The 27087-nt window shown below is 42.6% G+C and overlaps 1 protein-coding gene across 1 annotated transcript in view; it reads left to right on the forward strand.

The window, feature by feature from the left end:
• Window positions 1-23111, forward strand: part of LOC137524807 (aldehyde oxidase-like) — a 195569-nt gene extending 172458 nt beyond the window's left edge. Inside the window, exons 30-35 of the mRNA XM_068245129.1 lie at window positions 1330-1382; window positions 2611-2725; window positions 4793-4858; window positions 11919-12107; window positions 18465-18632; window positions 22347-23111. Coding sequence (XP_068101230.1) covers window positions 1330-1382; window positions 2611-2725; window positions 4793-4858; window positions 11919-12107; window positions 18465-18632; window positions 22347-22397 — 642 coding nt within the window. The 3' untranslated portion in view covers window positions 22398-23111. The remainder of the gene's footprint in view (window positions 1-1329; window positions 1383-2610; window positions 2726-4792; window positions 4859-11918; window positions 12108-18464; window positions 18633-22346) is intronic.
• Window positions 23112-27087: the final 3976 nt, after the last annotated feature.

Consider the following 27087-nt stretch of genomic DNA (forward strand, 5'->3'; position numbering starts at 1 on the left):
AGTTGGCTGAAGGTGTAATGGTTAAGGGCTCTGCCTCTGACACAGGAGACCAGGGTTCGAATCTCGGCTCTGCCTGTTCAGTAAGCCAGCACTAATTCAGTAGGAGACCTTTGGCAAGTCTCCCTTACACTGCTACTGCCAATTGAGCGCGCCCTAGTGGCTGCTGCTCTGCTCTGGCGCTTTGAGTCCGCAAGGAGAAAAGCGCAATATAAATGTTATTTGTCTTGTCTTGATATTCAGCCAGTGCCCAACAAATTGTGTGGTTGTAGTCAGGGGGATTGTATATAAGCCAGTCCTGGAAAACATTCAAAGATTGGGTGATGTAGTGTTGATGAGAGGCATTGCTTTGGGTACAAGTGGCCAGCAGCCACTATTAGCTACTTTGTGCTTTTTTCTTTTTTTTCTTTTTATTTTTTTTAAGATTTCTGGTTTTAGCCAAAAAGTCTTCTTCTAAAACACAGCTAGAGGGCAATAGTGAGCTAGTAAACAAGTTTGAAAATACAACATCTCAAGCAGCATTTCAAGACAAACAGCTTGAGAAGCCATGGCCAAACAATAGTGCAGTTTGTGTGAAAATGTCCTTTCTAATCTGCAAAAGTTTAAACACAGTTGTCTTTTTTTATTGAATAGGAATTTACTTTATAACCTCTGTATAATTTAAAAGACTGACATGAGTAAATAAGTGTAAGGTTAGTAAATGCCAGTTTTACTCGTCATGTGGAAGTTTACCTGAGGAATGTGTCTATTCTGAGGGAATGAATTAATCAAGGTGGTGCCATTATATTCTACTACGAGGATTTCAGGACACTGTAAGGGCCTGTACACAATGAAAATCGCAAGCGGGCATTGCATTTGTGTTTTTTAATCAAATTTCCACTTGGGATTTCTGTGCGTTTGCGATTTTGCTGAGGCTATATATGTTCCTGGTTTCCTGATTGTTTACCTAAAACACACCATGAAAATTGCATGCATTGCATTTTTCATGCGTTTTTTCAAACCCATTGCTTTAAAAGCTCAGCAATCATTGCGATTGCATTTTTCTAAAAACCCATCGCATCAGTGTGTATAGGTCACACCAATTTTCATGATTTTTCAAAAGATCTTGCGATTTAAAAAAGCACATGCAATTTTAAAAACACAAACACAGCAGTGTGTACAGGCCCTAACACACTCTCCTGTGTTGGGATTATGGAGGTGACCATAGTACTCTGTACAATGATGGCCAGAGGAGCTCCTGACTTGTGCTTGTGCATGCTGTACACTGTGACAGTGGATTACTTACTTACCTGATTACTTATAAATATGTATTGGTTTATTTTTGTGTTTTAGGTGAAAGAAGCATTTCTGCAGTCAATTAGTTTGTCTGCCACAGGATATTTCAGGTGATTATGAACCCAGTACATTTGAAATAGACATATTCAGATATATGCTAACTTGCTGTAAAGCTTCATATACTGTATACGCTGCAAAGTACACCTTTCACTTTTTCACAAATAACAACAATAACAATAACATTTCTATAGCGCTTTTCTCCCATAGGATTTAAAGCACTTACACAGATAATATGCTAAGTCCAGAGTAGTGATAAGCTAAATTTTTTGCATAACAGTCATTTTCAGCGAAACTTGTAATTACGATGCAAATTCATAATAACATATTTCAGACTATTTCAATATTAATTTCCTATGTAATCATAATTATGAACTAATTTTGCAATTATGCATTATTTTACATAAAATAAAGATTATACATGACATTGGAGTTGTGATCAGAATCGTAATTGTGAAAGTTACATGAGAATTAGGGAGACCAAAATTACTCATTATGATCAACACTAGAACAGAGTCGTAAAAAAATAAACATTATTAATTTGCTATTCTTGGCTTCACTTCTCATGTAAAAACATTCAGCCCTTGTCTAGATGATGCTTACATGTATGAACAGAGGCCTTCTATAACTATATTTAACTGAACTTACACTTTTCCCTACATTATTTTATCAGACCATATATGGTAGAATAAATATTATGTGCTGAATATAGCTTTGAAGAGTGTTGTGTAGCTCCATCACTAACTATTAACAAACCTACAGCATATTTTACAGCAGTGAATGACTTATACTTTGACCTCCGAAGTACAGAAATACCTTGTTTTACACATCTGAGTTTATACCATCTGCCAGATGTTTCAGGACAAGTGCATGCTAATCACACAGTCACCGCCCAGCGACATCTGCCTTCAGTAGCTTGTATGGCACAGGTGTAATCTCAAGTCCAGCAGGCTGAGTCTGGCCATCCTTACTATTTTATGTTGTCAGCTGCACAGCTGACATGTGAATGTGCAGCCTGGCCCAGCAATGTCACCCAAGGGGATCAGGTACTGAACCCCGACGGGGAACATCCATCAAAGGGATGGGACACATTTTATCAATATGGGCTGGACAGACATTGGTCATATGACATTGGTCATACCTTATATAGAAAAAAAACAGCTGGTTCTGAAAGTCAGTGGACTTTCAGAACCAGCTGGATTTTTTCCATATATGACCAATTTAATGTAAGAATTAATAGTTAATCAATGAAGGTAATGATTAAAGCCTTTATTTTCATAGAGGATTCGAAAGAGAAATGAACTGGGAAAAAGGAGAGGGGAATCCAGCCCACTACTGTGTGTTTGGAGTGGCTTGTTCAGAGGTGGAAATAGACTGTCTGACTGGAGATCACAAGGTACATGCAGACAAAAGTGAATGCAATCGTTTAATTTAATCTTTCAGTAAAGTTTTGGCAGTAAAAATGTTTACATGCAAAAAGAAAATGAAAAGCTAAGTGGGGACATAGTCTGGTAGTCATAAACGCATGGAGGACCCCAGCAATGTTTTTCTTTGTAAACAACTGCTATGCACCGTATGTACATGTTTTTCCTGAGGCAGAAAGAGAAGGGAGAGATATTTGATACTTCCCAATGCTAGGGAATACAGTAGTGATCAGGCAAGAAAATACAATCTGCCTAATCACTAAGTTCTAAAGGTTGAGGACTGCTATAGGTGAGTGAGATGGGATTTGGGGGGTTCTTTGTATTAGGTAGGTGAGAGTGAGGGAGGAGAAAGTCTTTTTGAGAACATAGCCTTTAAAGGAAACCTTAAAGAGACTCTGTAACAACATTTTCAGCCTTATTTCTTCTATCCTATAAGTTCCTATACCTGTTCTAATGTGGTCTGTCTTACTGCAGCCTTTTCTAATTGCAAAGTCGCTGTAATATCTCTGTTAGCTAATCTAATCTTCTCTCCTTTGCCGGCTTTGTCAGCTCAGGAAGGAATGAGCTGCTCTGCTTGTGATAGGCTGAAGTTATACACACCCACTCCACGCCCCATGCAGGCTCTGTATGAGTCACAGACAGTTTCTCTCAGCCTATCACATGCTGGTTAGCAGCCATGTTTTTTGTTTGTAAACACTGCCTAAAACTGATCTCAGTGGGGAGTGGCAGAAACCGCAGAGAGGGGCCCAGGAGAACATAATGAATAGAATGGTATGCCTTTTATTGTAAGAATTTTAGAGTACAGATTCTCTTTAAATGGCATGATGATATAGACATGTGAATGTTCAGTGCATGGCACACAAATAAATATGCTGTGATGCTTTTCTTCTTTCTGTGCCTGAAAAAGTTAATATTCTGCTATGCAAATGACAGTTTTTCTCCAGATGAGACTCAGTCGAACTGCTGATAAAAAATTACAGGCATTAAATACTTTTAACCACATATGCATTGGGTACAGTACTGTATATCTGTGCCCCTTGAGACTTCATCTTAGCCTCAGGGGCGTAGATATATGTACCTTGCTGTGACCGCCCACGCATGCTCCCACACGCATTCACATCGCTGCTCGTTAGTACACTGACCCATGAATGGGAACACATGTTCCAATTCACTGATCAAGGGCCTGTGATCAATGGTCACCAGCATCAGTAAGATGCCAGAGGTCACTGACAAAGTGAAAGTAAAAACATACACACATCATTTCCTGTTTACTGTTCACAGTACACAGGAATATAGAGGGGGACATCTAGTGGCCAAAAAGTAAAAAGACACCCAACATACATTACATTAAAAAAAATTAAAAACATCCTCTCTTAATTAACTCATTACCTCGCCCTCTTCCATTGTTACCAAAATAAAACAATGTAAAAAAAAGTGACATTTAAAAAAAACAAAATTACATAAATAGTTACTTTGGGAACTTGTCATGTGGGTATATTACTGTTATTTTTGCATATTAGGGCTTGTAATTAGTGTTATAGTGTAAACAAAATAACAAACAAACTAAGGGCTCCCACCCTAAACATTGTGTTTGTCTGCATTATGTACACTGCGTAATAAAAGGAATGAATCCACAGTTGTGGTTGAGCTCAGGTCATATCTGCTTTCTTGCTTCTTGACAGGGGTGGTGGATAACCCCGAGGGACCTTGGTGCTCCCACACTACATACCCTTAATTAGCCTGCGGGATCATTGCCATTTGAAATACAGTATAGCACCAACATGAAAACTAGGAGTTGTTTTTCTTGTGAAACCATTAAAATCATCCTTTTTTAGGCGTTTATTGCATTGATTTTATCAAATCTAAACTATGTTCATATATGTTCTTTGAAATTATTTTCCCTATTGACTTTTTTGTTTTCTTTTTTTATTAAATCTATGTATGCCACACCTGTTCAGATATCCTTTTGTTACAGTTGTTTTGAACAGTTATAATAAATACTAAGTTTAAAAAATACACCCTTTTTTACTTTCTTTTAGAACCTGAGGACAGACATGGTTATGGATGTTGGCTGTAGTATCAATCCAGCTGTGGACATAGGACAGGTGTATATTTTTCTAATTTTACAATTATTATTTTGCATTGTGTAGCCTTGATAGTGTTTTAAATGGAACATCAAATAACTGACATCGCTAACTTCTGTTGAGCAGAAAATCCCCCTAATATACAAATCTTCACTGACCCTTTAAAGGGACAGAAATGTACTAAATGAAATCTACTATTTTGGATAAATTTGCCAGAAGTTGTGTACTTGTGTTGACCATCCAGCTGCCAGGAATTTATTTCCTAGAATCCTTTGCCTTTCTTGGTCAGTGGAGATTTGTATGTTAGAAGCATTTTATGGTTGTGTTCTTAAATACAACCTTAAAGGAAACCTGAAGCGATTTTTAGCAGGCTAAATTTTGTTACAGGCTTACTCTTTTATCTGGTTCAATGTCCTCTGCCCCTAAAACACCATCCACAGATGTCCCCCGTTTGCATTTTTAGTGGCAGTAAATCTCTTTGTCGACAACTTTTCGACAGTAAATCAGAAAGGGGAGGCCTCAGCTGCAATGGGGATGCCTAGTGCACACCCAGTGCATGCCCATTGTAGGTTAAAATGCACCCTTACTGCCTCCTGCCTGCAAACCTAAATAAAAAAAACATACTACCGAAATCCAGATGACTTCGGGAACCTTTCCTTCCCATGTTTGCCGCTGCTCTGTTTTTTTTCTGACATAAAATCAGTTTATAAAATTTGATTTTATCTGGGGGCCACAGCAATCTTCCCATGCAAAATCAACTTTTAGAATTTGACTTTACATTAGAAAAAGCTGCTGAGAGTGCAAAAAGAGGACAGAGGGTGTATCGAAGTCATCCAGATTCTGTTAGTAGGTTTTCTTTTTAGGAGTAGCAAACTCACAGGTTTGCTTTAAAGGATGCCAGAGGTGAAAATAAAAATTGTTTACATACCTGGGTTTTTTCCCAGCCCCCATAGGCTTCTATGTCCCTCCATCCTCCCCATCCTCCTCCTCACTAGAGTTGTCGCGAACCTCCGATTTTCGGTTCGCGAACTTCCGCAGAAGGTTCGGTTCGCGGAAAAATTCGCTAACCGCAATAGACTTCAATGGGGAGGCGAACTTTGAAAAATAGAAAAAATTATGCTGGCCACAAAAGTGATGGAAAAGATGTTTCAAGGGGTCTAACACCTGGAGGGGGGCATGGCGGAGTGGGATACATGCCAAAAGTCCCGGTGAAAAATCTGGATGTGACGCAAAGCAGCGTTTTAAGGGCAGAAATCACATTGAATGCTAAATTGCAGGCCTAACGTGCTTTCAAACATCTTGCATGTGTATACATCAAACAGGGAGTGTAATTAGAGTACTGCTTCACACTGACACACCAAACTCACTGTGTAACGCACCGCAAACAGCTGTTTGTGTAGTGACGGCCATGCTGGACTACTGCGCAACATGGCGTGATTGCTCTTCCTCACTCAGTGATGTCAGGTAATGTGTGACTTCCTTCTCAACTTTCCATGGCATTGTTAAAAAGCTTACGTTTTGTTTTTAATTTACATTTTCTACTTGCTGTATACTTGTTCAGTACCGCTACAATGAGAATCCTGTGGAGGCGGGCAAGTCTGCCATTGTGACCCCGGGTAATGGCCGGGGAATGAGAGGTTTGAATCCGGTGTGGAGCCTGAGCAACGGCTACCACTACACATTGAAGGAGGGCAGCGGGCAGGCATGCACGCCCGCCCGCCCCGAGGTAGTGACCAAAAATAACAATACAGGAGGAGGACTTTCGAGGCCCTGCTGTGTATTTGAAATGAATGTACTTTAAATTCTTTAAAGAGAACCAGTTATGGCGGGCAAAGATGACACCACATTCCTTTCACGAGAATCATATGGAGGCGGGCAAGTCTGTCATTTGTGACCCCGGGTAATGGCCGGGGAATGAGGGATGGAATCCGGTGTGGAGCCTGAGAAACGTCTACCACTACACATCCAAGGAGGGCAGCAGGTAGGCATGCACGCCCGCCCCGAGGTAGTGACCAAAAATAACAATACAGGAGGCGGACTTTCAAGGCCCTGCTGTGTATTTGAAATGAATGTACTTTAAATCCTTTAACGAGAACCAGTTATGGCGGGCAAAGATGACACCACATTCCTTTCACGAGAATCATATGGAGGCGGGCAAGTCTGTCATTTGTGACCCCGGGTAATGGCCGGGGAATGAGGGATGGAATCCGGTGTGGAGCCTGAGAAACGGCTACCACTACACATCCAAGGAGGGCAGCAGGTAGGCATGCACGCCCGCCCCGAGGTAGTGACCAAAAATAACAATACAGGAGGCGGACTTTCGAGGCCCTGCTGTGTATTTGAAATTAATGTACTTTAAATCCTTTAACGAGAACCAGTTATGGCGGGCAAAGATGACACCACATTCCTTTCACGAGAATCATATGGAGGCGGGCAAGTCTGTCATTTGTGACCCCGGGTAATGGCCGGGGAATGAGGGATGGAATCCGGTGTGGAGCCTGAGAAACGGCTACCACTACACATCCAAGGAGGGCAGCAGGTAGGCATGCACGCCCGCCCCGAGGTAGTGACCAAAAATAACAATACAGGAGGCGGACTTTCGAGGCCCTGCTGTGTATTTGAAATGAATTAACTTTAAATCCTTTAACGGGAATCCGTTATGGAGGGCAAGTCTGCCATTGTCACCGCGGGGAATGAAGGTTGGATTGCGGCCCGAAGTGGGAGCCTGCTGAGACCCATGCTGTAGCTGCCCTGACCGTGCTTTGCAGACCAGGCATCTGTGGTCAGATGGACCCTTGAGCCAGCGGAAGACAAACCAAGTCGAAAGCATTTGCCAAGAATGTTTTACGGAGGGCAAGATTTTTGTCCCTTTTTTGAAAATGATAGATGGTTGTATTTTTAAATTGTTTGAAAGTTTAGATGGTTGTATTTTTAAATTGTTTGAAAGTTTAGATGGTTGTATTTTTAAATTGTTTAAAAGTGTATCCATTCTTCCTCCCCCCAGCCACGAACAATACCATGGGAACGTGGAGCAGCAGAAGCCCCCTGTGACGGCTGCCACGGTTGTTCTCCGCTGCTTGTCTTTTGAGGGGTGCTTCTTTTCCTCAGGTGTTCTTGCCATAGCTGTTTGTGCCTTCTCTCCAGGTGCCTTCGTAAAGCACTTGTCCCTACGTGAGAGTTGGCCTTTCCACGGCTCAATTTTTGCTGGCAGAGACAACAGATGGCTTTGCTCCGATCTGAGACACACACGTGAAAAAATTTCCAAACCGCTGAGCCCCCCTGGGGTTATGGCGCTACGGTGGCATCAGCAGCAGCTGACGTTGAAGGGCATGTGTGCTCCCTGGCCATAGCTGGCGATACATGGCACCGGACACTGCCCCCAGCTGTTTCTGAGGACGAGCTCCCTCTGCTTCTATCATGGAGTCGTCTCCTCCTACTCCTCTCTGACTCCTCCTCTGAACTGCCCCCCTGGTCATCTCCTCTACCGGGAACATATGTGGTATCCGTATAATCGTCATCATAATCCTCCTGGCCAGCTGCGCTTTCCTCAGACACCTCCTCAAGTGCACCAACTTCGGGTGGTCCACCATCATCCCCATCCACACACGTTACGTCCATACTATCGCCACCTAACTCAGACGTATGAGGTGGTGTACCTGCGCCTTCTTGTTGTTGTTGCAGTAGTGGCTGGGAATCAGTGATTTCACCACCACCACCAAATAACTCCTGCGAAGTGTCAAATGCAGCGGATGTGGTGCTTGTTGTAGCGCTGGTGGCTGCGGGAGATGAGGTGTTCTGTGTTAAATACTCAATCACCTCCTCACGATTTTGGGAAGTGACGGCACGTGCCTTCTTCTGAGCACTGTATTTTGGGGCAGGTCCGCATGAAATCACAGCAACACCACCTCGCACAGCCACAGACCTGCCGGTGCCTGGTGGCCTTCCTCTGGGTCTGCCTCTACCTTTTCCTCTACCTGGTTTGTCCATTTTGTCCATCTCGGGGGTATGCTAGCTATATGCAGTGAGGTGGGTTCTCACTCAACACAACAGGTAGTTAGATGCAGTGAGGTGGCCAGGTGGGTTCACACTCAACACAACAGGTAGTTAGATGCAGTGAGCTGGGTTCACTCAACAGTAAAGGTACTTAAGATGCAGTGAGGTGGGTTCTCACTCAACACAACAGGTAGTTAGATGCAGTGAGGTGGCCAGGTGGGTTCACACTCAACACAACAGGTAGTTAGATGCAGTGAGCTGGGTTCACTCAACAGTAAAGGTACTTACGATGCAGTGAGGTGGCTTCTCACTCAACACAACAGGTAGTTAGGTGCAGTGAGGTGGCCAGGTGGGTTCACACTCAACACAACAGGTAGTTAGATGCAGTGAGCTGGGTTCACTCAACAGTAAAGATACTTAAGATGCAGTGAGGTGGGTTCTCACTCAACACAACAGGTAGTTAGATGCAGTGAGGTGGCCAGGTGGGTTCACACTCAACACAACAGGTAGTTAGATGCAGTGAGCTGGGTTCACTCAACACAAGGCTAGGTATATGCAGTGATGAGGTGGGTTAAGTAAACACAACAGGTACTGGGTAGTTAGATGCAGTGAGCTGGGTTCACTCAACAGTAAAGGTACTTAAGATGCAGTGAGGTGGGTTCTCACTCAACACAACAGGTAGTTAGATGCAGTGAGGTGGCCAGGTGGGTTCACACTCAACACAACAGGTAGTTAGATGCAGTGAGCTGGGTTCACTCAACAGTAAAGGTACTTAAGATGCAGTGAGGTGGGTTCTCACTCAACACAACAGGTAGTTAGATGCAGTGAGGTGGCCAGGTGGGTTCACACTCAACACAACAGGTAATTAGATGCAGTGAGCTGGGTTCACTCAACACAAGGCTAGGTATATGCAGTGATGAGGTGGGTTAAGTAAACACAACAGGTACTGGGTAGTTAGATGCAGTGAGCTGGGTTCACTCAACAGTAAAGGTACTTAAGATGCAGTGAGGTGGGTTCTCACTCAACACAACAGGTAGTTAGATGCAGTGAGGTGGCCAGGTGGGTTCACACTCAACACAACAGGTAGTTAGATGCAGTGAGCTGGGTTCACTCAACAGTAAAGGTACTTAAGATGCAGTGAGGCGGGTTCTCACTCAACACAACAGGTAGTTAGATGCAGTGAGGTGGCCAGGTGGGTTCACACTCAACACAACAGGTAGTTAGATGCAGTGAGCTGGGTTCACTCAACACAACGCTAGGTATATGCAGTGATGATGTGGGTTAAGTAAACACAACAGGTACTGGGTAGTTAGATGCAGTGAGCTGGGTTCACTGAACAGTATACAGTAAAGGTACTTAAGATGCAGTGAGGTGGGTTCTCACTCAACACAACAGGTAGTTAGACTTAGATGCAGTGAGCTGGGTTCACTCAACACAACGCTAGGTATATGCAGTGATGAGGTGGGTTAAGTAAACACAACAGGTACTGGGTAGTTAGATGCAGTGAGCTGGGTTCACTCAACACAAAGCTAGGTATATGCAGTGATGAGGTGGGTTAAGTAAACACAACAGGTACTGGGGTATATGCAGTACTGGGTAGTACAATGTGCAGCTCCCTGTCACACACACAGGCAGTCAGTCACTGAATGTGCTGGGCTGCTGGCAGTGGCACACACACTATCAATTAGCAAGGCTGTGCATGCAACAAAAGTGTCAGAAAAAAAAATGTACAGGTTGAGCTCTGAAAAGAGCTGTTGCTGGGTGCTTTTAAAGCAATATTAATCAGTCAGGAACAAGCAAAGCAGCCTAGAACCTAACTAATCTGTCCCTAAGAGAAAAAGTCTGCAGCAGCTGTCCCTTTCCTCTCTCTAGCAGGCACACGAGTGACTGTAATGGCCGCCGGAGGCTGCCTTATATAAGGGGGGGTGGGGCTCCAGGGCTTACTGTAGCCTGAATGGCTACAATGTGCCTGCTGACTGTGATGCAGAGGGTCAAAGTTGACCCTCATAGTGCATTATGGGGCGAATCGAACTTCTGGAAAAGTTCGCCTGGCGCAGGCGAACGCGAACCCCCAATGTTCGCCTGGAACCGTTCGCCGGCGAACAGTTCGGTACACCTCTACTCCTCACTCAGCTGCTTGTCCCACCCCTACAGCACACTCACCTGAGTCGCGCAGTCCTGGGCATGTGTTCCCAAGGCCAGGAGCAATCTACGCATGATCACTATGTCAAACCTCGGAACTGCGCAGCACAGAACGCTCTCGCCGTTGGGAGCGTGCTCAAGGACACACGCCTGCAAGACTCAAGTGATTCAGCTGTAGGAGTTGGACAAACAGATGAGCAAGGAGGAGGACCAGGACATACAAGCCTATGGGAGCTGGAAGAAGAAGTAAAAGAACAATTTTTATTTTCACCTCTGGTGTCCTTTCATTTTACCTCTAGATCTCTGCATTAACTGCTGTATCAATTGTAGGTAATTAGATTGCCATTGTTAGTCGAAGTGGTGTCAGTGTAGATACTAGGGATGGTCAGTGAGATGCAGCTTGAGAAAGCTGACCAGTGGAATTCCACGTCAGTAGGATTCGATTGGTCCATCTTCAAGATGCATGAATTTGCATACAGAATTAGCATAATCCTGCATCAACCCAGAGCTATTTGCATCTCATTGTCCATCCCTAGTAAATACTGGGGCCTGGTAGTATAGATCATTTATTAACAGAATGATCAACTAGGCATTTCATGCTAGACACAGCACCTAAGAATGTTCCGATATTGTCCAGCATTCTGGATATTCATTATGGCATTATTCCTGTTGCTCTTGGAAACCAGTGAGAATGTTCACCTATGTATGCTAATCACAGTACCAAATAAAGAGATCTGATGATTCCTTGGAATGGTCAAAATGTCTATTTAGTACACAAATCTACCTTCTAGGAGCCTTCTAATGTACAGTTCCACACTACTGTACTAATCTATACTACCGTATAACAAAAAGTTGTGTCATGAAAAAGAAGGCAAATCAATGTACTAGTGCATTTACATCCTTGCATACAGTATTCATTCTTGTTGTGTTGCTTATGTGTTTGCAGATTGAAGGGGCCTTTGTTCAAGGGCTTGGATTATTTACAATTGAAGAGCTCAAGTTCTCTCCACAAGGAGTGCTGTACACCCGAGGACCTGCTCAGTATAAAATTCCAGCAGTCTGTGATGTCCCTGAGCAATTCTACGTGTCCCTGCTCGCCAATGTTCCCAACCCGCATGCAATATATTCTTCCAAGGTAAAAAGGACACTGGATCCTCAGTCATTGCATGCTTACGGCATTTACACAGCTTAGGAAATGTAAAGCTTTATTTTGAAGATAGAGATCATTTCATCATTGTGTGCTAAATATTTAATGATTACATTTGCAGATTATATTGGTTCTGATTTAACACATTCTTCCTTCTTTGCCTGCAATGCCAGCACATAAGACTCATTGGCTGCCTTTTATCAACTTGCTTTGCACACAAGTTTTTAATGTGATTCAGTTTTCAGGGCCGGATTTCTGGGAAGGCCACAAAGATAATGGCCTAGGACGATAAAAATCAGCAGGGCACTGTACTTTGAGAGATAAGAGGTCACATGTCAAAGTAAATCATCTTCTCTGCTTTGCTCTGGTCTGCCTGAATTCCAGAGATCTCTGAATCTCTCTCATTTGTGTAGTGTGTTTGAGGACAGTAAGTATGTGTTATCACCTGATGATTATGTCGTATGTATGATGGTGGGGACATACAAGCTGCTGTGAAAAGTGCCAGCCTGGGTTTAGTAGCAGAACTCTTGAGTTCTGTAAGTTTTTTTCATGCACAAATTCAGAATCACAAACCGGAATCTTCTCCCTCTGCGCTGTCAGATTTATTACTGGTCTGGTCAGCTCTTAACCACCCTGGCGTTCTGATTAAATCGCCAGGGTGGCTGCGGGAGGGTTTTTTTTAAATAAAAAAAAAACTATTTCATGCAGCCAACTGAAAGTTGGCTGCATGAAAGCCCACTAGAGGGCGCTCCGGAGGCGATCTTCCGATCGCCTCCGGCGCCCAGAATAAACAAGGAAGGCCGCAATGAGCGGCCTTCCTTGTTTTGCTTATATCGTCGCCATAGCGACGAGCGGAGTGACGTCATCGACGTCAGCCGACGTCCTGACGTCAGCCGCCTCCGATCCAGCCCTTAGCGCTGGCCGGAACTTTTTGTTCCGGCTACGCTGGGCTCAGGCGGCTGGGGGGACCCTCTTTCGCCGCTGCTCGCGGCGAATCGCCGCAGAGCGGCGGCGATCAGGCAGCACACGCGGCTGGCAAAGTGCCGGCTGCGTGTGCTGCTTTTTATTTCATTCAAATCGGCCCAGCAGGGCCTGAGCGGCAGCCGCTGGCGGTGTTGGACGAGCTGAGCTCGTCCAGACCGCTCAGCTGGTTAAAGACCTGTGACCTGTTAAATTTATGGTTTGTTTGTTTTTTCCTAGGGAATGACCACAGCATTGTACTTTGCTAGCTAGCTATCAGTGAAACAGGATGGCAATTACATTACATTTATTTATATTTCTAAACAAACTAGGTATTTCCTTCTGATGCTGAATGTATATGTAGTTGTGTGCTCTAACATCTTGCTAGTATAAAGTCTTTAAACATATACAAAGTCTGAAGAAGCCAAAGGCTCACTGTTTTTATTTACAGTTAGCTAATAAATGTTATCATTCTATTTTAATAACTTCAAAACTTCCTACTGACTCATCTGTCCTTCCTTGCCTTGCCCAAAGTACTATATTGTCACTGTTTAAAGCACATCTATGTCAACATGTGTAGTTTTAGATCTTCTACTCACATGTTCTCTGTTTTGGATGAGCTTCTTTCAATAGCACTGCCCTGTCACCTGTTTGTGGCTCTGACTTTAGCCAGTCGCACAGAGGACAAAGAAGCAGCACATGCTCTGGCTACCCGTGCTCCTTGCAATTTCGCACTCAGATGTGCACAGCAGCCGAGGCCGGGAATGCTTTGGGCATGCACTGCTTCTTTGTCAAATGAGGGGCAGAGCAGCAAAATGGAGGGGAGCCCATTCAAACCAGTTATTGCGACTCAGATGGTTGGACAGAATTTGATGGGGGGGGGGGGGGGGGGAGGGCGGTTGGTGACAACTGGCCTAGGGCACTTGGAAGTACAAATCCGGCCTTGTCAGTTTTAAATAATGTTGAAAACACTCCAGAAGGCTGTGTGAGATTATGCTCCTTGGCTCGTTAAGCAAATTGAAATGCTGCATATTTTTAAGTGAAATGCTGTCTGTTCTTAACCTCCTTGGCGGTCTAAGGCTAAGTTCACAGTGGGACGTTAAAGTCGCGCGTTAAAACAGCATTTAACGCAGAATAACTCACTGCAATGAAAAATCAATGCCCTGTTCACAGTGCACACGTTGCGTTGGTGTCTAACGCTGCACGTTAAGTAAAAGTACTGCATGCAGTGCGTTATACACGTTATTAGCTGCGTTGGACTGTTTGCACATGCTCAGTAATGACTTGGAAGCATACTTTTCATTGCCTGTATTTTTTACTGTATCTGCTGTATGCGACAGTAACGCTGCACTGCCACTTTTTGGGCGCGTTGCGTTGTAAGCTTGCGGTGCGACTTTAACGTGGCATCAAAACGCAACGTCCCACTGTGAATCTAGCCTGATTCTTTCCAGATTTTAGGGTCTAAAAGCGGTGCAATTTTTTTTCACTCTTTCAGACCCTAAAACCTGAAAAAAATCATTCTGGCAGGGAGATCTGCAGCAAAATAAAAAAAAATGTACCTTCCTGGGCTCCTGTGCTGCAGTTTTCTCTTTGCCCACAAGATGGCGCTAATATACATATAAACAAACTTCTCTATATTTCTCTAATATAGAGAAGTTCGTTTTCAATATTAGCCCCGCCCCGATGACGTCACGCTGCCACCACCGCTCTGCTGCCACCACCACGGCTGCGCTGCTCCAACTGGCTGCTGGGTCCCCGGAAGAATAGCGGGGACATGGGGGATCCCGGTGGCCAGGGAAAGACCCCACACTGCCAGGGAGAAAGGCTGGAGTCCCGCTGTGCAGCGAGATCGCGTGCGGGACTCCACAACTAAAGGTAAAGCTCTGCAATGCCTACCCCGACCTGAGCTCGGGATCACCGCTAATAGCTTCTTTTTTCTACCCCGAGCTCAGGTCGGGAAAACCGGCAAGGAGGTTAAAGTATACATGAGAGAGGATAACGTTAAAAGATATTCTTACCTCAATGACATACGGTATATGCTCTTCAGACACCTCAAGGCTTCATATTGCATCTGGCCTTCCCTCTGTCTTGCGGCTTCAGCCCCAGTTCATTGCTCTCTGGGGACTAGTGGGAACCCGGGGCATGTGCTGTTAATCCATGTGCCATCAACTCGGGTTCTCTTTAAACCTCTTTAAATCCTTCTTACACATGCTGACTGGTATTTCCAGATAAGGATCAATGGAGAGTCTCATAAGATTTAAAGAGGAACTGACGCAAACATTTAAAACACATACAAATAATGAGTATGATTCTTCCTGAGTAAAATGAACCATAGATTACTTCTCTTCTATATTGCTGTCACTTACAGTAGGTAGTAGAAATCTGACATTACCGACAACGTACTTCTTATTTGTATATGTTTACATGTATTTTAAATTTTAAGATTTTTGTGACTGAGGTCCTTTAAAGACGCTTTTGCTAGTGCTCCCTTATTTCCAGTCTGGTAGTTCCCAGTGAAGGTGTGGTGGGGGTCAATAGGTCAATGGTGCTAGAGAGGCTGTCCACTGCAATGTTAAAAGTGCAGTGTTGCCCAGCAATGTGAATGGCTCTGCTGAGGTGCATCAGTATTCCATCATCAGTATTCCATTATCAGTGTTGTTGTGGTTGTGGCAGGGATCCTTGTGTAGCAGGCACCTCTGCAGTCAAGAATTTAGAAGAAAGAGAGCAGAAGACAGATAAAGAGAATAACAGAAGACTTGAAGAAAAAACACTTAAATAAGAAAAAAAAGAACAAAGGTTAAAAAAGAAAAGATTGGTTAAATTTGCCTTCTTAAAACGGAAGGAAATTTGCAGTAATTCAGCTATAAGTGAACTTTGCTCCACTACTGAATATGCAAATTATCCCTTTTCGCCCTTGTAAGCAAGGCAAGCATCCAGAACCACTGCTGTATAGCAAGCCTATAGCTTTAAATATCACACAGCCACACCAATCCCACATGTAGACAGCCTGTTTCGGGCTTTTGGCCCTCATCAGTACAAGATGGAAAGTATACAGATGAAAAAGGCTACAGATTAATAAAATATTTACTTCATTATTTTAATAAAGATTTTATTGTTGTCTATTATTTCAAATTAACTTTTTTTTTTTAATCGAACCATTTCTTCAAAACAGGTAGGGCTTTAGAAATTACCCCCTTTACACATGTATAGGGAAGGGGACAGACATCTAGGGTACCTCCTATTATTAAAGGGTGCTCCCAGATTCCACCATTAGCACCCCGGACCAAACACTGCATGAGCATGAGGTGGAGATGAGCCCCTTGACATGGACAGGAGGGGGGGGGGGGGGTGCAGGAGAGGGAAAGGATTATCCGTCATGATCGTAATCCGCTAATTATGATTAGTGATGGCCATATCTAGGAGAATTTGTGGAGAAGCATGTGATTTGTTTGATCAGCTGATAAATTTGCAATGCTCTGATTTGCTGTGATCACATCCTGCTTTAGCACATGATCATGACTAGCAAATCAAAGACTTACATATATATCACCTGACCAAACTAATCACATGCTTCTCTATGAGTTCTCCTAGACATGACCATCACTAATTATGATTACGCGAAATACTGCGTAAATTTTTACAATCAGCGAATTACAATTAGTGATCCTGACTAGCAAATCAGAGACTTATACTGGGCATACACGGCGTCGAGGGGAGGATTATCAATCGAACCATCATAATATCCAACGTGTCCGATCACCGCGGGGATCGATTCCGCGCTCGATCCCCGCAGGAGGACAATAGCGGTGAATCAAGCGGGGGATAAGAAGCACCGGCGGGGACGAGCGGGAATTGATCCGCATGCACGCCCAGACGAGCGGGGACACGGCGGGGGTCGATCCGGCAGCTAATCGCCCGCCGGATCGACCCGTGTATGCCCAGCATAACATATCTATCACCTGACCAAAATGATCACGTTTCTCCATGAGTTCTCCTAGACATGACCTTTACTAATTACCCGAAATACTATGTACATTTTCGCAGTTACGCCTATACGTAATTACAAATTGTTAATTCAATTGATTCTGTGTAATCATTCGCAATTTCGCATGAATTTTTGAGTAATTTTTGCATAATTGTGCCAAATTTGGCTGTAAATAGCAAAGCCTCCATACATGCTAATGGCCTCAATTCACTAAGCTTATCTCCTGTCTTTAATAACTCTTCTAGAGTTGTTACCATGGTGATAAGGCATGTAGTATTCAGGAAACATTTTACCTCAGGCAAACCTAAAGTTAACTCTTCTGTCTTTAAGTTAACTCTTCAATCCTTAAAATAACTCCAGAGTTAAAGACAGGCTGTTTATTAACTGTGTGTGAAAATAACTACAGAGGAGGTAAAATAACTACAGAGGAGGTAACTTAACTACAGAGGAGGTAACTTAAGGAATGAAGAGATAAGATAACTCTCTCTTATGTGGATGTAAGTTTTCTCTTGCCTTATTATCTCCAGCATGATCTTAGTGAATTGAGGCCCTTGTCACCAAAATTGCTACATATGTTAAGAAGAATAGTGGGCACAAGGCAAACAAATATATATATTTTTTTATTATTTTTAATTTGTTTTTAAAAAATGGTGCATATTGTGTTTAGCTACACTATATATTATTATTATTATTATTATTATTATTATTATTAATGTATAAAGTGCCCCTGTGTCCAAGGGGTAACTGATATCTTTCTGTACTTTGCTTGCACAGCAATTAGTTAATTACAAATCAAATCTGATCATTTGTCCTGCAACCTTATCAATTAGCTTCAGTGAAGAGTAATTACACCTTCGAATGACGTTAAAACCGTCTTTTTCTATTATTATTTTTTTCCGCTGTGTTTAATGCTGTAGAGTAAAAATTTCATTTTGTGTCTTGGATCACATCATTCAGTTTCTGGTTAGATTTTGAGTCGAAATGATAACCTCCAACAGGTCCAGTCTGATTTCCAATTGTTTTTCTGATCGATTTTGTACAGAAGTGATTGAAAAATCGATCAGAAAAATGATTGGAAATCAGAGCGGATATGTCAGAAATTATTTCTGATGGGAAGTTGCATAGTGGGCACCAGACATTATAGCCATGATTATGAGTGGGCTATAAACCAGTGGTTCTGAATGCATTATAGGCCCACAAAGGCAAAAAGTGAGGATTTTAACAAATCTTCACTTCAGAAGGGGAAGTGACCACCTCTGACTAAGCTCTATTCGAAGAAGGCAGTACAGTATTACCCTCTTCCTCTGAGCTGAAATCTGGAATATTAACTTTCTTTCCTTCTCTGGGGTCAAAGGTAAATGATCACATTTCTTATCATATGTTTGTGCTTGCTTCCATAGGGTGTTGGGGAGCCCTCCCTGTCTTTGGGATCTTCTATATATTTTGCAATAAAGGATGCATTGATCTATGCCAGAAAAGAAAGGGGGTTGCCACAACTTTTTACTTTAAACAGCCCTGCTACTCCAGAGAAAATAAGGATGGCCTGTGGAGACAAATTCACTGACATGGTATGACTACTTCAAACATTATACTATACATATCACTGTAAAAATATAGAATAATTTTGTTTCCCTTGGGTTGATGCAAAAACAGTGCAGTAAGTTGCATTATCCTACATTATTAGTATACACAAAGATGGAGACACTGAGAGCCCAATATAGTGTAGTATATACTTATAAAGATGGTTATGGAAAGGTAAGTATGTAGATATACTCACAAATGTGGGTTACTGTCCAGGTAACCACTATATCAGCAGGTGGGGAGATTAGACCTGTCCCTACTCAGGATTAAAAAGTCGCTCTAGGAAGTAAAAGGCACAACCCCTCCACCAAGGGTGGACACAGAAACTATATATGCACACAGAGGCGCCAAAAAAAATGTTAAAATGAGAGGAGGCAGAGGTGGACTTACCTCCTCCAGCACTTGCACTTTGTGGAGTATACAAATAAATTGTTGTTATTTTGAATATATACAACAGTCTTTTTTGCCTGCTTGGAAAAATGTTTATTATTTTGGCACCTCTTTCAGCACATATAGTACATTATTAGTATATTTCTGATGGGCACAATAGGTTTCTGCCCAGCAAACTAAATTAAAGTTTACTTCCAGTGAAATATGGAGTTTTATAAGTATCGCTCACTACGTACTGTGGCTGGCAATAGGATTTAGGCATTTAGTTTAAGAACATTCAGGACATTCAGGAATGCAGGAAAACATGAGCATGGAACCTCCCCCATGAAGAGCCCCATTCCACCAGTAGAGAGTGAGTTTCTCTCAAGCAGGGTTGATGTAGCCTCCCTCTGTTTCCTACCATTGGTGGGTACGGAGGCTCTTTGGGCAGAACCCTCTGCCTACTGGGGTACAGGATCAAAGGAACAAGGCTTTATGGTCCAATCGGATAGCCTTTGATTCAGATAATGTATTTGAAAGCTGCATTAGACCAGAAATGTTGACCCAATGTGTAAAAGTTAGTCGATAAAATGCATACTGTATTTGTTTGGAAGATGCACTTTTTCTTCCCCTAAAGTGGGGAGAAACATCAATGCGTCTTATGGTACGGTTACAGGAAGTCCCCAATTTACGTCTGCCAACCAAAACAAACAACTGCTGACCTGGATAACAGAGAGGACACAGGAGGCATGAAAGATGACACAAGGGGCACAGAGAGGACACTTTGGGCACAGAGAGGAAACAAGGGGAGAGGACACATGAGGCACAGAGGACAACTCAAAGGGCACAGAGAGGAGACAGGAGGCACAGAGGAGGACACAGTGGGGCCACATGACAACACAAAGGGCACAGACAGAGAGAGCACAAAGAGCACACAGGAGGCATGGAGGATGACACAAGGGGCACATAGAGGACACGGGGCACAGACTGGACACTGGAGTCATGGATGACAAGAAATGAGCCACAGAGAGGAAGCAGGGGGCACAGAGGAGGAGGACACAAAGGGCACAGAGGAGAACACAGTAGGGTCACAGGACTACAAAAGGGGCACAGAGGAGACACAAAGGGTGCAGAGGAGGACACTGGGCCACATAATGACACAGGGGGCACAAAGGAAGACACAGGGGCACAGGTTGATACATGGGACACAGGGGAGTGTAATAAATATTTGTTGGTTGCTATTGGAAACAACACTACACCTTCGTTCAGCACCATATCACAGGAAGTGTGATAACTTGACACTCATCACAGCAAACAGTATAGGAGATATAACTTCTGAGATGTTGTCAAAGGTTCAAGAGTTTATTTGTAAAACAAATATACAGATGTGTTCATCAGCAATCTTATATAACCTCGGCAAAGCAAACGGTCTGTACAATCTTATGCGTTTCATGCAGACTTGGTCTATCCCTAGTGACGAGAGACCAGGCGTTCTCTTTTGTTACATCTATGCTAGTTGCACTTAGGCATATATACAGCATACAGTTACGGAAAGTTACAAGAAGGAAGTCAGCAGAAGTAGAGAGCAGTGCCCTCGGTAGCCCATGCTGACTATTCTTATACTAACCTCTAAAGAGTTAAATGTGACATCATCCCACAGGGATGATCTAGTACCCATCGCATGCAATTGGCTGATAATAGCATGCGATGGATGACCCTATCTGCGCCTGCTCCGAGGGGACAAGCCAAATATGGCGTTTCCTCCCTTATTACCCAGAAATGAGGGAAACTACTCCCTGGCTATTGTTTACCTTTAGGAAATATGAAAACACTCAATGTTTACAGTAAAGATGCCTGGCAGTCTGAACATCGTGGACGGATAAGCACTCTGGCCTTGAGCTGGACTTGTGTGAGACACAAGACCATGTTCCACAGTGCGTCTATAAAAATGCTCCTTAAAGGGAGATTCTCTGCAAATCAAGTATTTTAACTAACCTCAGTTAAAGTAACTGAGGCCTACAAATTCCAGATTTAAATTCTAACAAGGAGGACACAAGAGGGGGACATAACAATTGGGAGAGAAGATCCACAAAATGACACTGCACTATGGACGCACCAGGTTTTGTATAATTTTTCCCCCTGGTTCTTGCCCTCTAAATCTAGGTGCATCTTATGATCCCAAAAATATGGTAGGTTGTAATTATTAATTCTTAAGTCTAGCCACCCCTGTTGTGCTAAGGGGGACCAGAGGATGCTGTGGGAAGTTTAATTAGGATCTAGAGGGTTCACTTTCCTTAGGTGTTAAGTTGTTTTTATAATTTTTGGCCTTTCTCTTTAAAGAGCACATGAAGTGACATGATGAGATAAACATAGGTACATACAGTAGTGGTCCTACTCAGAAATTGTCTGAAATCCCTTTCTGTGTTCCTCTACACCAAGGGTTACAAACTGTTATATATGCAAATGATTATGTGGAATTCAGTCATATTCCTAAAAAGTAAATAGAAGTCATAAAGTCATAACCTCCCTAGCGATATTGGCGGTTATACATGTCAATACAAAACATGTTGTGAAATATTTACGTGCATACACATCAATACTCTCCTGCACTGTATACAAGTCCCTTGCTTGACACATTTTGGCAAGTTACAGGACAAAAAAAGGTTATGAAAATTAATTGAATAACTTTTTGCACAGAAATCCTGGGGAAGCAACGCTAGGGAGGTTAATCTGTCTGAGGGCTGGTGCACACCTAGAGCATTTCTGAGCACTTTTTTTAAAAACACTAGCACTTCGAAAAGCACTTGGCTAATATCTTTGTATGAGATGAATCACACAAGAGCAATATTACATTTTTTTTCAAAATGCAAACGCGGGTCCTACAGCGATTTAGCCTCAATGTTAAATATAGGAAAAGTGGAAAATTGCTCTAAAAAATGCTCTCAACTCTGATCCTCCAGCTGATTGGGGCTGTAGTGCAGCTGTGCGAGCACAGCTACGCCTGGGCAGTAGCACAGAGCCACTCATTCACAAGCAGCTCCGACTTACTGCACGGGTGCGGCCGTACTAGTGCAGGCACAGTACTGCAGCTGTTATGCTTTTAGAGGAGCGCGGCCCTTGCTGGTAATCTTTGGTGAGTCTGCGCTTGGCAACGGGTAACCAGAGAACAGCGAGGGAAGCCTGAATAGGATTTAGAGGCTTCCCTCTCCTTAGGCAAGTATGAGATTTTTACCTGAGCCTCGACTCGGGTATACGTTAAGCTTTATGACAACTAAATAATGTACTTATATACGTATAGAAAACTGATTCTTGATTTTTTTTCTTTATTACAGATTCCAAAAGATGAGCCTGGCACTTACATTCCCTGGGCTATTAACATATGAAGATAGTGTGCTTTGTCACTGAACTGCAATATTCATCCTTTGCACTTAATTTGCATTTGATTGTTTAGTTTTGTTGAAATTAGGAAGGCTATATTCATGAAACATCCTGGAATGAGAATGTTTTAGCTTGTGTGATTTGCAAGGAATTTACGAGCATTTGCATACGTTTAAATGTATGTGTCTGCATAAAATACACTGAACTGGGAACGGTGCACAGCATCTGGGAAAAAGCAGCAAGCTGTAAGTTTTTAATGTGTGAATGGAAAAACATTAAGGGCCCTTTCACAATTAAACCCGGTCCATTGCGTCGCATAAAATCGCCGCATCCCATCACAGAAGTAGGGATACTCCTATGGGGCTATCACATTGGAGTGTGGTGTGGCAATCTCCGTTGTGATGACGGGACAGTATCTTTCATTGAAAAGTATGCCTCACTGTATGGTCCCACATCAGCGGTACCGTGCGGTGTAACCTTTCGGGATGTGATGGCACCGCAACAGAATGCATGAAAGGGGCCTTAATATAAACAAGCCTTCCTGTGGGGATAGTATGTTTAAAAGTGAAGTTTTCTGTGTATACTATGAAAGCTGCTGAAATAAATATTGAAGGAAATGATTTCCTGCTTTTTAAAAATTAGGTTTAGTGCTAAAAATTATATTTTTGAATAGTTTTTGTACCTTTTAAACTGAACAATAATAAATGACCCAAATGGAAGTTTGGTATGTGGAGCTCTTCCTGTAGGTTTGACTGGCAGAGCTTGTAGGTTCTGCATTATTGGGGTGTAATAAAGACAAGGTGGCTGCATAGAGACACTTAGCTGTCAATCATCAGATCCGGAGACTTTTTATGTTTAGCCAAGTATGTGATTGACCTTTTATCTTCAGACTGCAGAGTGATTCCATTACACACATAGCGAAATGTGGTCCGTTGTTAGTCGAGGAGCAGTAATTCAGACATCAAACCAACAAACGTTGATTCCGGTGATACCTTTAATGACTAACTGTAAATGGTTTATTGCAAGCTTTCGAAGCGTTTTTAAGTTTCTTCTTCAGGAATTATACAGAACTGGATCAGTACGGTTCTGATCCAGTTCTGTATAATGCCTGAAGAAGAAACTTAAAGAGAAACTCCGACCAAGAATTGAACTTTATCCCAATCAGTAGCTGATACACCCTTTTACATGAGAAATCTATTCCTTTTCACAAACAGACCATTAGGGGGCGCTGAATGACTGATATTGTGGTGAAACTCCTCCCACCAGAAGCTCTGAGTACCGTGGTACTTCTGGCAGTTTCCTGTCTGTGAACCCTGTTGCTTTGTGGGAAATAGCTGATTACAGCTGTTTCCAACTGCCAAAAAAGCATGCAGCAGCTACATCACTTGCCAGCAGTAAAAATGTCACCATGTAATGAATGTCAGAATATAAATGAGGGATTTAAAATATTTTACAATGGGCAAACACTGACTAAATCATTTATACATAATTATTGTAAAAATGAAGCACTTTTTTAATACATTATTTTCACTGTAGCTCCTCTTTAACATTTGGAAAGCTTGCAATAAACCATGTACAGTTAGTCATTAAAGGTATCACCGGAATCAACGATTGTTGGTTTGTTGTCTGCAATACACACATACATGCTCAGTTCTCTGTTAAGGTGGATATACACATACACGTTTACCACTTCCATGCAGTATGAGAACTTATCGACAATCTGTTAGTATGAGAGTTTACTGGCAATCTGTTGGCCCTCAGGCTACACGGAGGTAGTAAAATTGCCCAGTCATTTTCCAATCACAATTGGATGTGTTTATGCACCCTCAAACAGAATGAACTGCTCTGCGGAGGGTGACTGAGGTGCGGGAGACATCTTGCTGTGGAAGGATACAATAGCAAAAAGATTCAATAGAGTTGATATTGGCCAAGCCAATATGCAGCAGTAATGGGAACATTTGTACACCGTCATGCTCACAACATTCACGAGTGATCACTTTAAACGACAGAAGTCTCAAGTTTGTCCCAGGCTTTAGGCACTTATTGACTGCAACAGTAAAATTACCACTGAAACCACCAAGTGGAGCTACAAAAAACACTAGTATGTAAAATGACACTACCTCTTCTTTAAGGTGGACCTGAACTCTTGCACAGGACAGGAGGAAAATATAGAGAAATACACTCGGGATGTATTTAGAGAGTTTCCCCCTCATCTTTGACTAATCACAACTGTAATTTGATCTCTCAGCTGGCTGCCTAGGCAGATCAGCTAATTTGTAAAAAGAGGATGTTAACCCTATGGCTGCTTCCATGAAAGCAGGAAGTAGACACACTGCAGATTATCTCAGGATTTGTATCAGCTGTAGCAAAGACATGTTTTTCTTTAAACGTTATTTTGCTGTTGATTATCTTTTAGAGCAGAGAGGAAGTTCTGAGTTCCGGTCCGCTTCAAGGCTTATTCATAAGTACATATATGGAAGACTAGTTCTTGTTTCCCAACCAGTTACATTCATTTAGGTTTTATCAGCGGTAGGATTACAGTGGATGCCATCTACATGAGTGACCCTCTGTGTTTATTCTGGCCACTCCCCCAGCACCTGCCCTTATCTATTTGAGATCTCTGTGAGATGAACACAACTATTTGTTTGTTAATCTCTTTATTAAATCTGTATAGATCGGTTAAGAGCTTCAAATTGGCTTAAGAAGGTTATTCAATGACTCATGCATGTTTGTTTTCTGTTGATACTTTCTGAGTTTAGTCTAGGTTAGGTTTCTGGATAGAGATGTTTGTTTTTCTTTCCCATAAACCGATCAGTGCGCTTTAAAAGGGAACTCTAGGCAAACAACGAAATTAGATCAAGACACATTACTGCACATTGTACTAACATCCTTTTCTTAGGTATATACATTTATTTTTATATATATTTTTTTCCATGAGTATAGCTCTGATTTAGCCATTTTGGAGTTCTGAATGTAAAGCTAAGGATGGAAGAGATCAAACAGCCTACATCACCATCATTGTAGCCACTTAGTGAGACAACACTGGTACCCATAATCGCGCATCTTGTTCCCTGACTGTTTGCCGTGTATGAACGTGTGCTACGTTATATACTGTTGTGCTAGGTTCTGTCTGACACCCATTGTTAGCATTGCATGTATACCTATGTATTATCCTATAGTCAAATGACTGTCAGGATTGTGTTCCTTTTTTTATTTCTCTCCCTGAAAGAGTTAAATATCAGGTATGTAAGAGGCTGACTCAGTCCTGACTCAGACAGGAAGTGAGTACAGTGTGACCCTCACTGATAAGAAATTAGAACTATAAAACACTTTCCTAGCAGAAAATGGCTTCTGAGAGCAAGAAAGAGGTAAAAAGGGGAATTTCTTATCAGTGAGGGTCACACTGTAGTCACTTCCTGTCTGAGTCAGCCACTTACATACCTGATATTTAACTCTTTCAGACAGAGAAAGAAAAAAAGGAACACAGCATAGTTGTTTGTGTGCTAAGCACTGTACATACCCATGTCTATCTCATCATGTCACATGTCACTTCGGGTATCCTTTAAGTATAAATGGGGCATTAGAGTCAACAAAATGTGTAGCAGTAATAGAGCGATTCCTGATCAGATTCAATCAGAGAAGGATCTGTATTTTTGGCACGTCGGGTGGCAATCTGCCAGTGTATGGCAGGCTTAACTGTTTACTGAATACAAAAGGTCTCAAAGGACTGGCATGTAAGGCAAATAATATAAAATATTTATTTTTGAAGACAACAGCATATTCTCTCTATCATCAACCCAACAATGACACTATCACATTTGTTCAAAGCTGTGTGTGAGTTCTGTGTTCACTTTGGGAGAGAGATAAACCGAGATTTCTCAAAGCCATTGCCATTCAGTATCCTCCATGAGCAACAATGCTCTCTTTTTTTCACTGGGAAAATTAAGTCTGGAATATTTGTGAGTGATCTGAAACAATACTGGGGATTTATATAAGAAGAACCAGGAGCAAACCCAGGATTTTCAAGGGGAGGGATTCCTTAAAGGTCTCCCATTGTGGTGGGTACACACAATGTAATTTCCCGTCCGACTGACAGGATCTGACAATTATTTCCTAAATGTCCGATCTGCTCCCGATCAACAACGGGATCAATCAGGAGCCGTTTGGATACAGATAATGAGGACAGCTGACAATGATAATGAAGGGGAAAGTGAAGCATTCACACAGCAGGGCACAGGGATGTGCTCATACCTGACTCTGTGCTCTGTTAAAGTGTACCAGAGAAGAGACTAGCTAAAAGTTTTATACATACCTGGGGCTTCCTCCAGCCCCATCCGCACGGATTGCTCCCATGCTGCTGTCCTTAGTCTTATCCCGCTTTGGTACTGTGTCCCGTAACTTCAGCCAGCCGCGGCCAGTCTGCGCAAGAGAAGTGCGCCTTCTACCTATCTCTCCAGCAGCCTAAATTTCCTTTCCTTGCTGATAATTACAATGGGCCCTTATGGTGGTGCCCAAACTTCCACCGTTAGCAGGCACTCAAATTTCCTGCTTCTCATATGGAGGCCATATTTATTTCCTTTTAAACAATAACAGTTGCCTGGCATCCTGCTGATCATTTTGGCATCAACAGGCTCTTAGTGGCTGCAGCCCTATATAAATGTTAGGAATTTAGTGTCTGAATCACACTCCTGAAAC

The sequence above is a fragment of the Hyperolius riggenbachi genome, chromosome 7, assembly GCF_040937935.1.
Source record: "Hyperolius riggenbachi isolate aHypRig1 chromosome 7, aHypRig1.pri, whole genome shotgun sequence".
Taxonomy (NCBI): Eukaryota; Metazoa; Chordata; class Amphibia; order Anura; family Hyperoliidae; genus Hyperolius; species Hyperolius riggenbachi.